At 42.2% G+C, this 22,163-nt stretch overlaps 1 protein-coding gene across 9 annotated transcripts in view; it reads left to right on the top strand.

Moving 5' to 3' along the window:
- LOC144931565 (RNA-binding motif, single-stranded-interacting protein 3-like) overlaps positions 1 to 22,163 on the top strand; it is a 317,683-nt gene that overhangs the window by 280,071 nt on the left and 15,449 nt on the right. For all 9 annotated transcript variants that reach the window (XM_078855595.1, XM_078855566.1, XM_078855576.1 and 6 more), the window contains 6 exons: positions 13,516 to 13,673; positions 14,062 to 14,141; positions 20,174 to 20,280; positions 20,760 to 20,803; positions 21,328 to 21,421; positions 21,616 to 21,666. In XM_078855595.1, coding sequence (XP_078711721.1) covers positions 13,516 to 13,673; positions 14,062 to 14,141; positions 20,174 to 20,280; positions 20,760 to 20,803; positions 21,328 to 21,421; positions 21,616 to 21,666 — 534 coding nt within the window. The remainder of the gene's footprint in view (positions 1 to 13,515; positions 13,674 to 14,061; positions 14,142 to 20,173; positions 20,281 to 20,759; positions 20,804 to 21,327; positions 21,422 to 21,615; positions 21,667 to 22,163) is intronic.

Raw genomic sequence — 22,163 nt, 5'->3', positions numbered from 1 at the left:
ACCCCCCCCCCCTCATTAATAATCATGAGCGGGTGACATCACTCCACATGGCGCACCCTCCCACTCATTATTAATCATGAGCAGGTGATTTAACTCCACATGAACAGTCCCCCTCATTAATAATCATTAACAGGTGACGTCCTCCAAATGGACACCCCCCTCCATTCATAATTATTAGCGGGTGACGTCACTCCACATGGGGGGGGGCGAGGCGCCTCCTCCCCCCTCCTCGGCGTGAACTCACAGCCCTCACTACAAAGGCAGAACCCTCACGTCACGCGATCTCCATAACGCTGTTGAGACATCAAAGTAAAAAGGACGTCATGATGAACAAGGGATTATAACCTTAAAATGAAATAAGTCTGTGTCACCGCGCCCTTACAAATTGCACACGAATGGTTGCAGTGAATATCACGTCGCGGTCTGCTTTTCGCTTGCAAGTTTCAGATTTACTGCAATACACCCGTCCTTGGACGGGCAAAAGGCTAGTTTCCAATGGTAGACGTGGAATTCAAACATTCCAATGGCAGTCTCTCCATAGGATGACTCTACTGCCCAAGCAGTGGTACACTTTTGTATCCATCAGATAAATTATAAGTTGAGTAAACCTCCAACTAGGATTTATCTCTCAACTTAAAATTGTGGGTCAAGCAGTCTAACCACAGTGCCACCGGGTTAAATCCTGTTAAATTTTAGTTTTTCATAGAGTCCACTCATAGTCTATGGAGAGATCCAGACCTTATATCTCTGGCACCAGACCCATTGTCTTTGTCCATATATGGCACTTGAGCATTCTGGTGTTATGCGTCTTGTATGTCTTCTCCGTCTCTTACTACGATTGCATCATTCACAGGTTTCTTCCAAAGATAGCATTTCTGAAACCACTGATATGTATGTTGAACTTCTTTCGCACCGTACATAGCAAAGCGTGCTAAATAGAGGTGGGTGAGAAGAACAACACACTAAACTCAGAAATCAGTTCGAAAGAAATTATTTTTCAGTCGAAATTTTAAAGTGCATAGCTTCAGTGGCTTCTCATGATTGGAAGGAAGAGCGTTCCAGACGGCCGCAGAAGCACATCTGAAAGCGCCCGATGCAGTGACCGTCTTTGTTTGATGGTTAGCCAAAAGCCATTGCTGCGAAGATGACTGGAGTTCACATGATAATGTGTGCTCCTTGGCGAGATCAGCAAGGTATTGTTGTTCATTTGTGGCAAGCACTTTGTGTGTAATAAGTGCGACCCGATATTATGTTGTGGCCAAGATCGTCATTTACTGGCATCTCCAGTCGGGTCTCCTCACTCCGTCTGTACATTTCCTTTGCGATGTGCTGGCTAGGGCTAGGGTTGCAATATCACTTGCAGAATCCACTTGTGTATACTCGCCTATGTCTGTTGAGTATCCATCGACTTGGCACGGCTGTGCATAACAGAGCAAAAACCTTTGTGTTGAACGGCAGACCACACTGCTTCCGTGTGGTGTTCAGAATCAGAATCGTCATCCCAGATAAATCTGATGAGCTATGAAGCTCTTTTTTTACAGATGTCCAGTAGGGGTGGGTCAGAAAGTCACAACAAAGTTACATTTAGAGACCTAATGGAAATAATTATTTACACCCACCTCGATAGCAATTTGATCAATTGTTTTTATTCGTGGTAGCAACTCTATCCAATAATTTATTAATGCCTTGTTTTTGTATCTCATGTGTATTGCTTCCAATTTGTTCTTTCTAAGGGTTTGTTCACTCCATTAGCACAAATGTAACACGAGTATATAATTTTCACGTAAATTACATCTATAATGAAAAATAGATTCCAATACTCGTGATTCAATACATATTCTTAATCATAACCTTAGGAATCTAATCAACGAATTGATGCATAGTTACATGCTTAGCACTCGGGCATAATGCCCTTCCTGCATTGCTCAGGTTTTCTCCAATACTGAAATCCTTCTACTGACTTCCATTCAAATCCTGGATCAATTTTAAGATTGCACTGTATTTACGGTCCTCCGCAGACACGCCCCTGCATACTTCTCTCCACTCATCTCACTCTACTCGTCTCCATACACTCTCAACTCGAGCAACCAAGGCTTTCTGTCGAAGCCTCCAATTAACCTTCTCTCAGCAGGTCACTCATTCCACGAAGCTGCCCCCATTGTCTGGAATTCCCTTCTCTTAACCATCCATGCTGTCGATTCCCTTTGCCTGTGCAGTCCAGACTCAAGACCTTCCTTTTCTCCTATGCCTATGAGTGAATGCATCTCTTTCTCTCTCAAAAAATATATTTGGCTACTGTTTCTTGAGATGGTGTGATAAATACACATTGTATTGCATCGTATACACATTACCTCTGTTATCTGGTCAGCTCCGGTATGAGTTGACGTACAGAAGCCTGTGAGCCTTCATCGGAACGAGCGGCGATCCCAAAGTCGTCAGCATGCATAGTGCAGCCTACAGAGAGCCGTCCCACGGAATGCACAGAGCTGACATGCAGTCGGCTTTTGTGTGCTATCAGCTGTCTGTCAGTGTAAGTGGCAACACTGACAGCCCAAAAGGATGCCTGCCTCAAGCACATTGACAAGCAGAGCAGTGGGTGGCAAGCTGATCCAGTCTGCCAAGTGAACAGTCATGATCCTCATCATTGTAAGAAATATGTGCCTACAATAATATATATATTTGTGAAGGGTTCTAACTAAGGTGTTAGGCAACTTTCTTTTTGAGTATATTAAAAAAAGGATAACTGCAGAGCATGAATAAACGCACACATACTGGTAGAAAACGCTCAAAATTAGCATAGACAGATCGACAAACCTGCTTGCTGCACTGCCTAATACAAGCACCTCACTAGCAATAACAACATTACACGATGACTCCATCATTGCATGATCCCCCAACCCAAACTCCAAGTAGCTTTGTTATTACAGGCCTCCGCCACCACAACAGACGGCAATAGGGCTTGAACAATAGCAAAGCAGGAAGGGACATTTCCGTAATTGAAACGTTGGTGCGACTTGCACAACTGTGTGCGATCACTGGACGCTGCAGGTCTGGAGAAAGCAGTGCTAAGCAGCAGGGAGCTGAGCACCCAGCAGTCCTGGATGCAGGACCCGCAAGCATATATCACTTGGAAATGGGAATGCAAGTGACGTGCCCTTGCTGGGAACCCATTCATGCGAAGGGTTCACATTATAGCAATGCACCTAATTTTTTTATGACCTGACCTTTTGATGTCACCGCACGCGCAACATGTTTGGTCTTGGGACAGCGCCGGCTTGTAAGTGCCGTGGTGTAATTAGCGGCTGACAGTTGGAATATAACATACAAAGAGAATTAATTGTGCTCTTGGAAGAGCACTAATAATGGAATCTCCTTTATAATTTAACTGGGCCATTTGCATTGTTCGGCGATGTAATAATCTATCAGAAACCTAGACTGGTTTGAATAATTAATGGTTTTGGTGCAGTTTGCTGCAATGGAAAAGCCTCCCCTTTTTCATTTAGAATGTGAAGTATTTTGAATATTTGCACAACTTACAGGAGAGGCAATTGAGTTGGACAGATGCCGATTCTCCAGACAGGATTATTTAAACTAGCAAAGACTCTGCTTTTGTTTGCTTCAAATTGAGATATAAAATAAAAAAAATCCCACAGAAGCTACATATTGTTTGTTGTTTATCTGAACTTATTTTTAATAGTGCTTTTTACATTTCATATAGGGATATATTAATGTACTTAAATGTGGACTTATGATGTCTACTGTAAGAGGAATGTTTCAATAAATGTAATGGTCCCACTTAATGTATGTATGCTAATTGGAGGTGTGGGGGAAGGACGACAAATGATAGCCAGGCGTCGAGAAAGATGCCTGGGATCTAGTGATATCATTCGTGGATCACAGAGATTTGGAAAACTCCGACAATTCCTCAGTTGTCAGTTGGCCAGAAGGCAGTGCAGCAAGTGGGTTCATAAACCAAACTGTGTGGACCTTTGAGCGTTATATCCCCTTGTATTCATGCTGTGTTCTCTCCTACGTTCAAAACAATAGTTCAAAAGGGATTCGCCAAAGATCTTAATGCAGGGCTCTAATTATAAAAGAGGCCTGACACTCAGTGAGTCTCGATGAAGAAATAACATTGTTATAACTATTACTTTATGAGAAGTCAATGGTGGTTCATCCTATGGACAGTATGGCCCCCGTATGTGAATGTGGATTTTTTTTTCCTGTCGTACTAAGTGTCACTAACAGGGATGAGCAAATGCTCAAAGCTCATTTGAGCATCGATGCACTTTGACCTTTTATGAATATATGATGAAGCTGAATATAAAGTTAGGTATGTCGGTTTTCTAAAGAGGAAAAAAAAGGTTGTATGTTGCAGAGAGAGGAGGCTCTTATGCCTAGACTAAACGTCTGTGGGGCCAGGAAGGAAGGAGTCTGGCCAATGAGTCATATTTTCGACGGTTGCAACCCCCACACGCTGATAATTATTTCATAATGCCAAGAACTCCAAGCTCCAGTTGTCCCAGTTTTGTTTTATATGCAAAGGGGTTGTGTAAGCACCCTTGTTTATATCTTAGTCTGAAAAGGAGAACGTTTTGTTATTCATTGTACAATCAGAAAATAAATGGAGTTAGTATGACTATTAATCGTCAGAGTACTGTACTTTAGAGAACGTGTGCAAAAGTAGGCCAAAAATACCCTCCTTATGGGCTCTCTACAACTCCCTTTAGTAGAGGCCCTTCTGCCAAGCAGTGGCCTGAGCATTGAATCCAGGGCTGAACTTTTACTTCTCCCTCTTTTACTTATTTCTCTTACTTATAAGACATGCACATTCGATATTGATATTGCTCCAGCCGACTAGCCTTGGTGAGGAAATCCCGGTAACGCCCTTAATATGCATGGCATTCAGTGCATTCGATATTCATGCAGACTTTGTCAAGTCTTTGCCCCCTTTTTTCCCCCCCAAACACATTTCCTCCTGTGGTGGGCCCCTCATCCTGTCCAGGGCTTGTTATTTTCAGATGTTCCACTGTAATCTGTGCCAGGTTCTGGTTATTATATAACAGTGTTGTGCAACTTCCCAGAGTTCATTGACTATATAAAGTGGTGTTTCCCCCCTCTTCTTGCCACACCATGGCATTGAAGAACTCCCACAGATGTATGCAGCTGTTTCCAAGTTAATGTCCAAACCGCTATCTTTTATTATATAGAATAAGACGTATTTATTTTTAAGAACACGTGCATTGGATGCCTTCCCCCCCCCCCCCAATATAACAGACGTCACCCAATTGCAAAAAAACAATTACACCTCCAAAGGCTGTCGTGGCGTGCATTAAAATAGTGGACTGACACTTAAAATATCATTTCACTCCTGTGCTTGGTTATACTTCCAATGCTATATACATTGCAGGGATATTGTGTGCTATGTGTTTATTTTATATATATTACTTTTATATTCTTGGTTCTTTCGTTAAAGTCACGTAGAAGGGAAATAATAAAATAATATAAATATAAAACAATAAAAATCCTCACAACGTTTCGACTGCGACACAAGCAATCATCATCAGGTGTGAAATCCACAGAAAGAAAATTTGAAAAAAGTGGCGGTTTGTCCGGTTTGCTTGTGTTACAGTCGCAACGTCGTGAGAATTTTTATTGTTTTATATTAATATTATTTTATTATTTCCCTTCTACGTGACTTTACCGAAAGAACTAAGAATATGAATCCCTGCAATCACGAAAGCTTTTACTCAAAATTGATATTGCTTTTGTTTTATATGTGCTTCCTCAATGTACTTTACATTTTTTTTACCGGTGACCTTCTGGGCGGAGTGATGTACGACGAGCGCTGCGCAACGCCAACATCAACGCGAAATGCATTTCCCCGGATAAAGGCAGATTTAGAAAAAAATGCTCCTGGTTGAACCACCAAATTAATCTGAGGGAACCCTAACAAAAGGAGGTCCGTGTGCCACCTCGACCAGAGTGCTCGTGGGCAACATTCCGATTCACAGCAAATCATAAGAGGGCGATCCATTTATAGACAACCCATTACAATAACATGGAGATATTACACTGAAAGCATTTATATTCATATTTCAAAGCATCTAGTCTCCCACAAATCCCAATACACTTGTTAAGTATTTTAAATCTCCCCTTTGTAATGTATGGAGCCATCGCCTTCACAATATTCAATCACCTGTTCAGTGGAGAGTTAGAGGTTCTATTAGATTTGAGTGAGCTGTCTATAAATAGATCACCATGTGTGTTTCCTCTTTATGGAGCATTTAGAAAACTGAATTCGATTATGAAGAGCAATGGGTCAGACATGTGGAGTTGGCACACTTCGGTCAGACAATCTGCATATTAATTTATAGAATGCATTCAAAACAATGCAAACACTATATTCTTTGGGTCTTTCGGTAAAGCCACGTAGATATAAAAATAATTTTAGAAAATTAAAAAATATCACGACGTTTCGATCGCAACAACAAGCAATCGTCATCAGGTGAAAAAATATAGTGGGAGAGCTGCTGAGGCAGGAAAAAATATAGTGGGAGAGCTGCTGAAGCAGGATTTATATAGGTTTGAGATGGGTGTAGCGCAAGGGTACGTGGCTTTACCAAAAAAAACAAAAAAATATAAATTCCTGCAGTCACGAGAGCTTTAAGTCAAAAAATGCAAACACTGATTGCTCATTGCACCCCAGAGGATCTGACACCACCCACCGCCAAACTTCAACCACCAAGGTTATTCAAAAACACTTAATTCTCAATTTATCTTGAAGATAGTTGGTCAGCCAAAATATCAAGATCTTCCTTGCATCTCAGTGACAGTATAAACAATTATTATTAATTTTACAAGTTGACTGAAACAGCAGCTTGATAAAGTATGATTCAAGTATTACACCAACCTCATATATTAGGATATTACTTTAATAAGAGCTATTCACATAAGTGTGTGTATCACCCTTTTACTGTCGATGTATGTGTAGTGAAATCAGGGATGTCACTGTATGGTGCCGGCCCGGGAGGGTCGTGGCGTGCGATGTTCCTTCGTCGTGGACAGCACTGGGTGGGTTGCTGTGTGATGCCGGCTTTACTATAGCACGGCGTGCGATGCACCGTCATCGCGTAAACCCCGTAGATGGGTGTAGTACCAGCCCTAGCGGGGCTTGGCGAGCACTGGGTTAGTGCGGGCACCGTGCATAGCGTGCGGTGCGGGCTCCCACAAGGGGGAGCGGGAGAGTGTCAGATCAGGGACAGGGTTTCCCTGGGCCATAGCACTCTGGTTGACCCCGTAGACACGTGATCCGGAGTGTCCACAGAGAGTGCCCCAGGTGGGGGGGCTAGGGGGTGACCACGTGTCTAGGGAGAGCTCTCGAGAGGGATCGAGAGGGAGCTAGAACGCTCGAGAAAGTGGGCGGGGCCTGGGCGGAGCAGCCCCGACCCGGGAGGATATAAGGTGGGTCCCAGAGAGGGATCGGGGTTGCTTCGTTCTACAAGCTGGAAGCTCTACGTCTACACGCTGGAAGCTCCACGTCTACAAGCTGGAAGCTCCACGTCTACAAGCTGGAAGCTCTACGTCTACAAGCTGGAAGCTCTACGTCTACAAGCTGGAAGCTCCACGTCCTACAAGCTGGAAGCTCCACGTCCTACGAGGCATCAACACGTGGCCGAGACCCGAGTGAGGGTCCGACCCTTCGTAGCAGTAACTCCTCCATATAGGGTAGTTAGCTGGGTGGTCACCACCCTAGGCTGTATCTGGTAAAGGGGCAGTTACCCCTTTGTGTATTACGTGTTGATATAATAAATGTGTTGCCTCTAAAGAATAACGTCTGCGACTCAGTTGGACTCACTACATATGTGTAAACGTAAACACGTTCCTTTGGAGTGGGCAGGTAGGAACTTGGTTGGACAGCGCATTCGTGCACGACAGAAAGCTCACGATCACGTGACGCACTTCAACCAATCCGGGAGCGTACATGTTTGGGAGGGGATATGCACGATAGACAAATAATCCCTGGTGGACAGTGTGGAACTGTTGTTCCTACCTGTAATATTATCACCCTTTTACTGTCGATGTATGTGTAAAAGTAAATAAACACCAAGATGAAATTAAATCTGCACTGGATAGATATTTGCAGCTTCATGACGACTGAATCAAGCGAATGTGTCCGCCTGGCTTTCGACTGCTCAGCAGCAATGGGTAATGGCATCTCTATGGATGATAATTGTGCCGGGTTTGGAATATTGTGTGCCAGTGGAGGGGGAGCCCTGCTGGGCAATAATGGAAAACCCTTGAGATGATTGAGCCTTTCCAATGCACCGCTCTACAAACACCACCGTGTAATTACAGCGCAACCCCGAATTGGCGCAGTGCTACAAAGTTTTCTGGCTTTTCACGTTCAACATAATGTGCGCTACTTTCCTTTCTACTGTTATTAAATTACAGGCGGAAATGTGGTCATGAAGTCGCACAGCTGTCAGAGTTTGGAACTTTTGTGTGATTGACACCTGCGGTGCATAATCTATGTTGCGAGCAATGTGCATAATCTGTAATCCTGTGACAGCGTGCAATTTCTATAGCCTTTTTCGGTACAAAGACTTTCATCTGACAGATTAATTCTTCATACCCTCAAATTACTGTATATGAGAAAATAGATAGTAAAAACCGTCGAGCGTCTATTGTTTATGTCCTGGCGGGATGGGAATGTGATGAGATGTGTATTTGATGGCTGGCCTAATTGGTCTTCGAATTGTTTATCTCCTTTCAGCGCACCTGAGCGATGGCTACTTCAAAGTTAACCTAACTCTTGTAAATTGTGGTAAGCGCAAATGAATCAAAGGATGCCACCAGCTTTGAAATTATCACAAATTGAGTTCACAAAAGTCACATTTGTAAAATACCAAAGGAAAGTATCATATGTAGAATGGAGACACTTAAAGCTGCAGTCAATTCAATCTAATTTCCTTATGCTAAATCCAGAAGCTATTGGGACACAATGTTATTATTTGAAAGGGAGAGCTGGGTTTTTAGAAAAACATACCTGCGAGTAAATTGTTAAATCTGGGATTCGAATTGATGGCACAAGCGTACACAATAGGCCACCGAATAAACCAAAGCCTACTTCACGGAAGAAGGTGCAGTTAAATATAAAACACATTTTTGTGAAAAAATAAAATGCAAAAGTCAATATATTACCTAACACTACTTTAGCCACAAGCTGTAGATGTCTGCTATGAAAGAGAAAACCTGTACAGATTTGTAGCATAGCGGTGTAATTTCCCAAATACTGGCAATAGCGTTGTTTTCAACCCAACAATACTGTTATTAAACAGTACGATCACCTTGGATGAACTGGCACTTCTGCACATGAAATACCAGTCACTATAGTAATTCTGGTTGTGTTGGCGATTCCCAGTCCGGTACTGTTACATTTATAGTTTACCCTTCTGCCAATAAGGCACAAGCCCTTCGATACGATTCTGTTTAGGAGGACACATTTACCAAATTGTGCTATTTTGGCCTTTTCATCAGCTTCATTGTTGTGAATAACAGTGGCTTGCTTTAGGCGTGTAAGTTTGGCAACTGTGGAGCTTATGCGTGGCAGACGCTAATTTGCCTTCCTCTCAGTCCGGCTTGCATTTCGTACCCATTCACTTCTATTTCCCCATGAGTGGCAGGGGGAAAGCATTTCCCAGGATCTTTCAACGACTTAGTGGTTATGAACAGCAGGTGGTCACTGGACGTGAGCCAAACACACATGTGTAGGGATCTTCAAGCCTCCTCATCGTGTTTGGCTTCTACTATTAATCAGTCCCTGCTCCAGCACTACCTCTGCCACCAGCAGCTCCGTTCAAGAGGCAGAAACGAAGCTATACAGTGCATCACTCGTTCTCAGAACTACAGTTCCCGTTCTTGTAACGTGCTGCTGTTTACATGATCATCAGGGTAGTGCACTTGTGCCTCACAGCAACAACGGCCTGGGTATGGTTCCTGACTTGGGAACCTCGTAGTGCAGAGTGTGTACGTTCGCTCCCTGTTCTGCTTCGTCTTCCGGTCATAGGTCAAAATATCTGAAAACTCACCTGAATATCACTCAGTTGGGATAACACACAGAAACATCATTCCCTTCTGGAAAAAAAAAACTTGGCAGGACCCTCATGACATAATATTGAGACCAGTGAGGCTTTCCTTAGTAAACAAGTGTAAATTATATATTTTAAAATCCACTGCTGGATGAAGGACTCCCCAGGCTGTCACTGTCTCTCAGTCCTGTCATGTGACAATCCACCTAGCACATGCATACGAGTTGACTTCATCACGCACGATGCCGCGCGATGCAGTTGTTTCCGATTGCCGCCCATGACCAACACCGGTTCTGTTAGGCTCAGCCTCAAATGAGTAGCTAGTATGGTGTGTCAACATTGCCACTAGGGAGACAAAGGCGACCGGCCAGGTGTGGGTGTTGGTTACCCACCCTCTCGTGTGCCGCGCCGGCCTTCATAGGTGCTCGCTCACAGCACTTGCACTAACAGTCTGTTAAGGCTATACAGGGGTTTGTGTCATGTCTTGTGTCTTCTGAAGAGCTCTATGGAGATGTACAATGCGTTATATTGAAATTTCTTATCGGCTCTCTAATTGAGTTGCTGCACACTCAGAAGTGATTTTAAAGCCGTTGTAGATCACCAGTTTGATTTTATAATGCAAGATTCCATCTTCCGCAATATTTGTTTAAGGTTGACAACTTTTATATAAAAACATCAATTTTAAAGTTAAACAGTGCTCTATTTGGAAGAAAGTATTTGTTACATGGCATATTCATTTTAGGCTTTTTATAGTTGTAATACGTCTACAGTTCTTTCGTTTTGCAATGTATGGCTTTTCCATTTTGGCTATTGTCATGGACACGTGCATTCATTTCAGTTAAACTGTCATCCAAACCATAGCAGTTGTGATTTTGTGAGTATCCAGGCATTGTGCTTTTGCACTTTTAGAAAAAATATAACGAAATGAAATTCGCAGGTTTTGTTGCATGAAGGATGAGAACTGCCGTCTGAAAATCTGCCAGGGATTTGAGCACTCGCCAGCCTTGACAGGTTTTCAAGTTGCACGACCTTGGCTCTGTGGCTGCACTTTCAGGATATGCACATCGATGTAGTAGCTATATTCATCGAGGAGAACAACTTCGGGACAGCGTATCTTGAGGGTTGTTGTGCATTCCATTCCATATTCGGAGCTGAGTTTCCATAAGAACATTGTTCTGTGTGTGTGTCCAAAACTTAATGGCAGCGCGACACATCCATGCTTGTTTCAAATCCTCGGTGGGAGCATCGTGCACCTGATACCTAACAAATGCACAGAGAGCCTTTATCGCAACCAGATAGGAGTTTTTTCACTATAATCTGAAGCTCATTTACTTTCCAGTGATATTGACAGGGTCTTAAGACTGAGCAGTACATCATTGCAACCTAATGCGATCTAACAGCACACAATGAGATCGGTCTAGGATGGAAATATGCATTGGCCGCTTCAGAGCACGCAGCTGGCACGTAAAATTTATGTTAACACGGTTCTGAATGCCCAGGTCTTTTGTTACCAATCAGTTTGCGGCAAAGGCACATTCACACTGCTCTGGTGGAGCACTCTCATACTTCTGCATTTGCAAACGGGGCGTCTGGTAGACGCTGCTTAGAGCAGCCTTTGTCTCTGTGTGTTCATGTTGTGCCCACGGCTTCGGTGGGATAGGCAAGTAAGTTGCGACAGGCAGATTGAAAAAGACTGGTAATGCTGATCATCCGCCCTAAACATGCAAGAAGCATTTACTAAAGCATAACCGCCAAATGTGCTTGTCACTGGTGAGTATGCTGCTGCCATGAAAGTCACAGTGGGTGAGTTTTTTTTACTTTACGAGTGCGTAAAGTGCCAGCGTCATGAAAGTAAGCGAGAGAACGTGTTGACAGGGGAGTGCACTTTCACAATCTTTTGGGAAGATGTTGTTTGTCTGATAGGGCCTCTGTTCCAGACGACTTGAAGCTCCAGGTTTGTGCGTCACAAACTCTGGTTAATTTTCTCACGAATAGCTCAGGCACATTTCGCGAGTCGGAAAGTCTTGTCATTCAGTGGCCATGGGTTCCACCACATGTAACATTGCAGTTTCGTTTAAGCATAATTGGAGTTTAGTTGTAAAGCATTTGAACTAAAATATTCAAAGGAAATTATTGGTTTGTTTATTCGTAGTGGCAGATAAGTGTTTAATAAAAACAATCGCATGAAAATAAATGGATAAGAAAATAAGAAGCGCAGTAATTAATATGGTCCATGCTAAATTAAATTCTCATGGTCAGGACTGATACAATTATTTTAATTGGAGAAATGTATTAATTTACTTAAATGTTGTACGCAAACAATGAAGCACATCTTTGTTTGTTTCAAATATAATATGCAGTGCCGCACATTTTGTTCACAGCTCTTACGAAAATGAACAATTTTTATTATTAGTCACAGGCAGCGGGCATTGATGTGATATGTTTTTTGCCCTGTGTACTGTATTAAAATATTATATGGGGAGCACTGCATTTGTTTTATACTCCATATATATAACCGTAAGCCAAAGATGCAGTTAGGATGGGACATGTATTTTTACAGTGTTATATGATCTCTAATGGCTTGCTGTGACAGATTGCAGTAATTACATTAAAAACATATTCAACAAAGCAAACCAAGTGATTTGAGCACAATACAATACATGCTACTGACAGATACAGGACATTTCGGTTCATGCCAGGAAATTTCAGGTAACTGCGGGGCATTTTGACACACAATGACACATCTGCTATATCACGCACAGATGTTGGTCCAGAGCTACTGCTTGCAGCGTCTGGAATGGGGAAGGTTGGCAGTAGAGTGGAACATACTGTGAATATGTCTTTATTAAATAAACATCCATTTCATTCAGCTATAGTGGCCAGAAATTGCATGACTGAAAATTTTTATTTTATAAGTTTATTGACAACGGATATTTTTTGTGTGTGTTAAATCACGTGCTTGATCCTTTGCTGGACATTTTTATTTTGCTCTTAATATGTATATCTGGCCATGACTATTACTCACTGAATTTTGTCTTGGAACTTTCCAGAGATACTTTAGGTTTTCTTTTCCTTAGAATCGTTTTTCTCTCTTATAAGCTCTGATAAGGCCTAACTCTGGAGTCTCCACCGAGGCTGTTTTGCTGGCAACAATTGTAATTTTTCAATTACCGTTTTTAAATTTTCCATAAAATTGGTGCTAGCTCCCTGCCCTTTTATAAACACGAATGAGACTCCTTATTTTCTTGATGGGCCCAGACCAGGTTCTTCGCGAGCGTCATTGAATTGTTGATTTACTGAGTGATCAATCCTATGATTGCATTCATGAATTGGCTGATTTTATTTCGTGAAAAGTTTATATTCTTACATGTATCGTTTGACTATTTCAATGCGCACATTTTTAAAGGCTTTTGTCCTCTTGCAGCAACAGGAACAGGACCCAACGAACCTCTACATCTCCAACCTGCCCATGTCCATGGATGAGCAGGAGCTGGAAGGCATGCTCAAGCCGTACGGCCAGGTCATCTCCACGCGCATCCTCCGCGACGCCAACGGCACGAGCCGCGGGGTCGGATTCGCTCGGTGAGCCCCCTTCCTTCCCCCGAGCCCCACGTATTCCTCGACGACCGCCCGTTCAACCGCGTGTGATGCACGGAACCGCAGCTGAGGTGACCCGGTGGCTCACAGGGCTAATGTTGTGTCGGAGCAGCACTGAGCCGGCGCTGGCGAGATCGTAGGTTCGACTGGATGGCCACGCGCGTGATGTATTCAAGTTCTCAAGTGCAGTGATTTGCTGGTTTCGGCTCAGTTAACAATGACTTTCATGAATAAAATCTAATTTGGTTTTCACGGTTCCTGCTCTGCTGTACACACAGGTCAAAAATGTGTTTTTTTTCTGTGCCTCCTGACCACCTGCATCTGTGACAAATGTGTCAAGCAAACTAACCAATGTCTTTTGTTTTTAATGCAGAATGGAGTCCACGGAGAAATGTGAGGCGGTCATACAGAATTTCAACGGGAAGTTTATCCAAATTCCTCCCGGAGTTCCAGGTAAAATCACCTTTACCCACATGGCCAGCTGTCCAGATTCCGTCATCTCAGCCCATCCAATCTGCTTATTTTCATTCCTTCAAATGTAACCACACACCCGTGCTTCAGCAGTGCAAGAATTCAAAAATAGTTTCCTTTCCATTGGAGCTGGTAAAAGCAGAATGGCAAAAGTGAGCTGAGTGTTCATTAAAATGGTTATTGTAATATCTGTGACAAATTATGTACAGGTGCCCAAACAGAAAACCATTTACTTAATCTCACACTACGTCACCAGCCTGTGTTTTTGTATATCTTGAATAATTAATACCGTTTAAATCCTTTCACAAATGATGCGGTGGTACATCACAGGAGGGCATTTATTCAGGGCTTATTCTTAGTGGAAATCAACCCACGTGAATTTGTCTTGCTCTCAAGGTTAATTAGCAGGGATTATTTATTAAATGATTTAGATGGGGGTATTGAGCAGAGCACTTGACTTACGATAAAAACTAATTCCGAGCTGATATTGCAGTTGGAAGTTGACTCAACTAACCATTCTATTTGATCAATAAAACAGGTACCATTTTGTGAGAAGTTATCACCGATCATTCTATGGACAGACCAGCCCCCTGCATAGGAATGTTAAATTTCCTCTCCAAGTCAGCGGTGGAGAGATGGGCATAAACCCACGTTTGTTTGAGTAGGAGGGCAGTTTGACTTACTGTGATCAGTTAATTGGCATTGTCCTTCTGCTGATTGATCAACTATATGAGCTTGGAAGGATTGGCCCGTTAACTGGTTGAGAAGCAGATGCTACCTCAGGGGAGCTGGGCACTTTTGAGCCAGGTCCAGGTGTTAAGAGAGACCCAATGCTGACTGTCGTGCCCTGTTCAGCTACAACAGATTTTTTTTTGTCCACAAAGGCTGTCCGCCCGTCCCCCCCTCCAAAACAAAATCTGTGGGAACATCTGCTTATCGGCTTTTTAAATATTTTCAGTTTCTCCCATGAAGCACAGTTTCAAGCCTCCTCCAAAAAATGTGCGCATATTGCAGGACTGTTCTGTTGCAGTAAAAACAAATGTCACTGTGAAATAGACCAATGTTGCCCTATAAAAGTGCAATAAAACATACCGGGAAGATATTACATGCAGTATAATCACCAGTTAAATAAAGCAAACACGTTTTGAATTGCAAAAAAGCTACAGTAATTTGCTTGAAATTTTTAGAAGTTATCTTAAAATCTGACTCGTTACTTAATATGTCCTCTGCTATCGGGCTTTGTGTCTGCCTGTCAAAATAGTGTGCAGCATAATGAGTTTTTTTTGTGAGTGGGCAGATTCAAAGATTGAGCTAATTGTGTTACACTTTAACTGTGTAAGTGTTCACGCACACAGATAAATATGCTTGCATGATTAAATGGAATGCCAACCCCATCCACACATTGTCTGCTCGCTCAGTCCTTTTCCATTCACTTTTTTTAATTGGCTTTGGTAACAGCTCATCGATGCACTCATGTAAATCTGTTTAGCAAGGCAGATCTGGGTGAACGAAAAAGGTCAATGTCTTTCTCTTCAAACAAGCCGATATTCATCTCGATTGGCAGCCCTGAGCCAATGGAGGAAGTTCCACATTCCCGTCACAGGGACCAAGATGACCATTTACAGTACCGTATTTCCCACATAGAGCCCGCAAACGCATATAACCCGCAGATGCATGTACCCCGCAAAAATAGTGTTTTGTGTAAAACAGATTTCAGATAGTCCAAATCGTCATATACCCCGCACGCATTCATATCTTTAACGTCGTTACCGCAGCTTAATTCCATCATATTAATACGAAGTTTACATTTGTAATGCATTCCACTATCAATTGTTAACATTAAAATCATAACGTGCACATAGAAAGCAAACTAACCGGAAACGAGTGAACTTAAAACAGTAAATAAGTAACAAAAGTAAATATCCAATAAATAAGTAACACATAACTGGTAGATAAGTAAGTAAGCGTACTGTTAGGCTTACCAGCATTCGACCTCATCATATTACAGCTACTGGACCGATAGTTACCCCTGTACAGTTTTAACACTGGTAGATTGCGCACTGCGCAGATAATAGCGGCACTACGGTAACGCCATTGCCTCCTGGCAACAAAGCCATTGGAAGTTTGAAACAAAGCTCATGGTCACGACTGTATAGTGCTCAGCCAATAGCAGCGGCCTAAGGGACTTAGCAATTATGATTCCGTCTGGTTAAGGCCCTTCCCATTGTGCAATCCATATCCTCAGTTTAAACTTCCGCACCCCCCTACAGCCACTGAAAGTATTAAACAAAGTGCGCCCACTTCACATATTGTCGTTTCAGAGTGTTCTTGAGTGTGATTTTTGCAGTATGCAGTGGTACCTCGGTATACATCATTTATTCGTTCCAGAAGGTAGGACTTATACTGAAAATGACGTATACCAAACAAATTTTTCCCATAAGAAATAAAGGGAAAGGAAATAATCCGTTCCGGAGTATAAGAAATGATATTTTTTTTATGGTATATTGTACATTAATGGGGTTGTATAAAATAATTTAGACACTACTTATTACTAAAATGCATACATGAATTAAAATAAATGCATAAATAATTAAAATAAACTGACAAAAATAAAATTTAACATCACTTTACCTTGCTGAGAGGACTTGATAGCCTACGAGGATGGTGGTGAGGAAGGGGAGGAGTCGGGAACGGGGTACACGCGGGTACGCGGTGACTCATCCCGACCCATACAAGTTCTAACAAGCGCATCGTATCCCAAGCAAGACGTCGTATCCCAAGACATGTTTTTCTCGTCAAAACACGACGTACAGTAATCCCTCGCCACTTCGCGGTTCAAGTTTCACGGCCTCAGTGCATCGCGGATTTTTCGAACTGATTTAAAGGCCTCATTATACCTGTGCAGTATACCATCATCATCATCATTCATCATCATATTCATCGAACTGCACAGGTCTGTCATCGTCGTCATTGTCATCGTCATTGTCATCGTCGTCGTCGTCATTACTGGAGTCAAGTCTCAAGATACTACTGTCATTGGTGAGTGTAGAACACCATAATACGTATCGTATGAGAGAGAGAGAGAGTGAATGTATAACATTAAGGTTTTATAATTAAATAGATTTAAGTAAAATATATATATAAAGTATAAATATACATATTTTAAACATTCTGGTACCCACACACACATATACGGAAATTCCTAGGGGGGCCAATCCTACTTTGTGGATTTTCACCTATCGCGAGGGGTTCCGGTCCCCATTAACCGCGATAAACGAGGGATCACTGTATACCAAATTCGATGTATTCCAAAGCGGTCGTATACCGAGGTATGACTGTACATACTGATGTTTCGTGCATAGTTCAAGTAATTAAAAGTCGCTATACCGTAGTTAATTATAATTACTTAAATAGCCGTTATGATAATGCCGCCAAAACGTAAGTCGTACACCGCTGACTTCAAGCTTCAAGTTTGTAAATTAGCAGAAGATAAAGGCAACAGAGCTGCGGGAAAAGTGTTGTCGGTCGACGAAAAGTCTGTTCGTGAATGGAGAAAAATATTGCTGAACTGAAAGCAATGAATCAACGAAAACATGCGAGGAGAGGACCGAAGGCAAAGTGGCCACAGTTGGAAGACATCTTGGCCAAGTGGGTGAGGGCACCACGAGATAATAACCGGGCCGTTTCAACAGTCGCCAACAATGATAATGATAGTGAGTCTACTACTGAGCAGAAATGATGCTGATATTGACATTGAATTTTAATGTTAGCTATTTTCAAAATTTGTATATGTAACTTTGGACAGTTTTTTAGCAAACAGGCTGCCTCGGCATCATATTCATTTATAATAAAAGAAAGTTTGTTTGAATGTACCGTCTTGTCATTATTAGACTTTCTATGCTGTTTATAGGCCATTACGTTTGGTTACTGCTCTATTCATAATCATATCTAGGGTTTGGCCGCGATATGTTTAGTTTACGGGCAAATGTTAACATTGTACAAACAATTCGAATAATTTAAAACGTGATAACATGTGCAATTTTAGTGTGAGTGGTTTATTCAGCAGTGCTTTAGTCAAAGGTAAGTGTTGCATAGTGGATAGTCCTACCATGAAAAAATTAAACGAGTTCTGGCATGTCACACGTGTAAAATATTTTTGGGATAGCCCACACCTCCATATACCCCGCAGGGTCTTGTTTTGTTTGTAAAAAGTGGTATACCCCGCGGGTTATATGCGGGAAAATACGGAAATCCCTCGAATAACGGTTGCATCCGTTAACCGCTTTTCGTTTAATGTTTTGCCTCCCATAGGACCCCATGGTTTCGACTAACGTTACATTTTTGATTAACAGTGTCTTTACGTTATGCACGCTAGCGCCAATTTCGACCAATCTGAGCGCTCGTAAGTGACACCCATTTATGAGCGTTTAGACCTCAACTGGCTTTGTTTACATTATGTTTTCTGTTTTGGCAGTGGGAAACAGCTCTCTTGCAGACTCATGTAATTCCTGTATTCGATTAACAGTTATTTCGGTTAACACTAGATTTCGTGGAATGGATTAATAACGTTAACCGAGGGATTACTGTATTCATTTTCCACAAGATGGTACTTATTTTGCTAGCACAAAGGAATGATAGGCTGAATGAACCCCTCAACTTCAATTTGAGCTCGAAACCTTCCAACTGTGAGTCAAACTCTACAAATGCAAGCGAATATACCACCGTAATTTACACATTTTTTGCAATATTAGTGGGATTAAGGCGAAATACTTATGGTTTAAAATGCCTGCGGCGGTAGGAGCCCTTTGAGTGATTGATTTGCCACAGGAAAGATACAATTTTTGCCATTTAGGAGGCCATCCGCTACGCGGGATTAAAGTTGACTTTGTGTGCGCGTGTTGGAACTTGCAGTGTGCCTCAATTGGCATCTACAGCCGCTGAACTTGCACTCGGTGATTTTCTGTTCTTTGTCAGCACTGCCAAGATCTCTGTGTATATCGTGGAATGCCTTGCATGTGTCTGCGTCTTATTCTCTGGATTAACTGTCAACATATGACTATTTTATATTGGGTGTACTTACAGGTGACCGTGGTTTCAAACCGTGTTATAAAGTTCACGTCAATACATGTGGAGGCTTTTGGCTCCATTATGATAGACTTTTGAATTAACGATTTGTGCAACAATGTTTTGTTTCGAACAAAGACTTTTGCAAGGGAGACATTTCGAAATGTTAGGAAAAGGGCAAGGCAGTGTTTTTGTTTCATGTGGAAATGAGTTTGCAGAAAAAAATCCATCCGTGCGAAAAGTACTTAATTTAATATGGAGACTTTCACAATAATTTGTTGATTTATGGTTAAGCCATGTAAAAATGTATGTAGTAAACCCTCTATGAGAAACACACCTATTATGAATCCTACAGTTGCCTCAATAGCCAAATAGGGTGTTTCTAACTTAAATATCCATCTTTGTTTGATTCGTAAGTCACTTGATTACAAGCGTGCTTTACCACATTCCAGTTACGAGTTAGTTCAGACAGAAAGTTCAGACGAGTAGGGAAGAACAATGAAACACAGTAGGGCCAGAATAATACTGCAGTATCTTGAATGAAAGCTCCATGTGAGATTTTGCCAGTTCTGTGAGATTCTTGGCCTACTCACTCCTATATGAAGCCAACGGCTTTGAATTGGTATGGAATGCTCTTGAAATACTTCAGTGTGATGTAGTATATTTACCTGTAAGCCTGCCTACTTACCTATAATCCATTCGACCACTTTGGCTTTCTGCACGAACCTGTCTCCGCTTGTCAAATAGTACTGGGTATTCTTATATTAAGAAAGGAATTTGATCGCCTTAACTTCTTATTTGACCAACACTGAAAAATGACAAATAATAATAAAAAAAAGTTTGCCCCTTTACATTCCAGTGGGTGACGAGCTGCTTCCGTTACAAGTAAGCATGCTGGCGCCTGCGCTGTAATAACCGTTCTCACGTGCTGTTACCTACTCACTCCACAGTCCCTCCAGAACCGCTGCTGTGCAAGTTTGCTGATGGGGGACAGAAAAAGCGTCAGAACCAAAACAAGTACACACAGAACGGCAGAGCCTGGCCCAGAGAGGGCGAGGTGAGTGCTCCCTCACTGCTGTCCACAAGGCCGCACTCGTTACACACAAAGTGCTTGCCACAAATGAACCACAATAAAACCTTGCTGATCTCGTCAAGGAACATTAACCATCACGTGAACTCCGGTCATCCTCACAGTGGCTTTTGACTAGCCATTAGGCAAAGACGGTCACTGCATCACACACTCAGATTAGCTTCTGTGGCTGTCTGGAATGCTCTTCCTTCTGATATTAGGAATCCACTGGAGCTATGCACTTTTAAATCTAGAATGAAACTAATTTCTTTAGCACTCCTTTTTGTGTTTAGTTTGTTGTCCTTGTTGGCTACGTACGGTGAGAAATAAGTTCTACATACATACATGGCCACAATACAAACCACAGTGCATTGTTCCAGTATTGCTGGCGGTTTCTGTCTGCGGCCTTTGTGTATCTCTTGAAATGCTTTCCATATACGGCTTGTTCTGGTTTACTCACTCTGCAGACTGGAATTGCGGTGACATACGACCCCACAGCGCTACAGAATGGGTAAGAGCTCAAAATAAGTACAACATAAGCCTATTGCATAACAGACGTGTTGCCAAATCCGCTGCATTTTTTCTATGCACTTTGTGTAATTCTGCAATGTCAAATATTCTTAAAGTGACTTCCTGGTAACATGAGTTCACCATCGCTGGTTTTTCCAAGCCAGTGGTATATACATTCCACATTCACATGGCAGTGGACTGGTTGTTTCAATAACAATACCACTTTCGTGATCACAAAGTGGTACCAATTTTATCACTGCTAAAAGGAATCTGAGGCTGAGTTGCTCCACAACTGGAATTTGAACTTGCAACCGTCAGATCGTCAGTCCAAGGGCTCTGACTATATTGCCAGCCATCCGGATTTCAGCATTGCACCCAGTGCTCCATGATGTCGGCAATGAAAAGCAGTTACTTTTTTTAAAATGTACATTTGCAAAAATGGAATGTGTTTTTTTTCCAAAGGCATGTGTTAACCTACATTCTGGACATAAATAAATAAATTAAATATCTCTCTCCACTCTGCAGTTTTTATCCATCGCCGTATAGCATTGCGGCAAACAGGATGATCGCACAGACATCAATGACGCCCTACATCGCATCGCCTGTTTCCACCTACCAGGTAGGGAGCCTCGTAATGAGCTTCATTAACACGCCCGAACGCGGGGCTCTGTTTTGTCTCGTTTGTTTGCCTCCAGAGACCCCTTCTCAAATTGTCGTAATGCAAAGTGTTTTTATTTTATTTTACTTTACGGTGTCGCAGGGCACCAGGTGTGACAACTCACACTCTCACGCTGTTCTATCTCCCTTTCGCAGGTCCAGAGTACATCCTGGATGCCCCATCAGCCATACGTCATGCAGCCTACGGTAAGAGCATCTCAGAGGCGCGCACAGTGCCATTCGTATTGCTCGAAGCTCCATACCTATTTTTTACACACAACTCAAAATACCACCTTGCGACTGCCATCATGAACACTCCCTTACAATGGAATTGCGTATATTAATGGGATAATGTTTCTGACAGTGGCACTGCTGCAGAACAGCATGAGAGAGAGGAAATGCAAGCAGAGTGTTCTGACAGACTTGTCTTTTGAAATAATTTTGCTATGTGGTGCTATGAATAGACAGCATAATGTGGAGAGATATACGAACAAGCATCCTAGCTGTCATGTTTTATTAACCATTAGCAGTTTTTGTGCCTTACTTGGAGGGTGTCTTCTTTAAAATGCTGCTCAGTGAGAGCATAAGTAAATGTAAAAATAAAATGTTACATAGTTCTGGTGGGACTGATGCTATTAGGTATTTAATTGTATTAATTTGCCGAGATGTCCAGCCCAATGCAGCATTATTTTCATAATAGCCGA

This window comes from Lampetra fluviatilis, chromosome 1 (assembly GCF_964198595.1).
Source record: "Lampetra fluviatilis chromosome 1, kcLamFluv1.1, whole genome shotgun sequence".
NCBI lineage: Eukaryota > Metazoa > Chordata > Hyperoartia > Petromyzontiformes > Petromyzontidae > Lampetra > Lampetra fluviatilis.
This window is presented reverse-complemented; position numbering and strand designations above follow the sequence as displayed.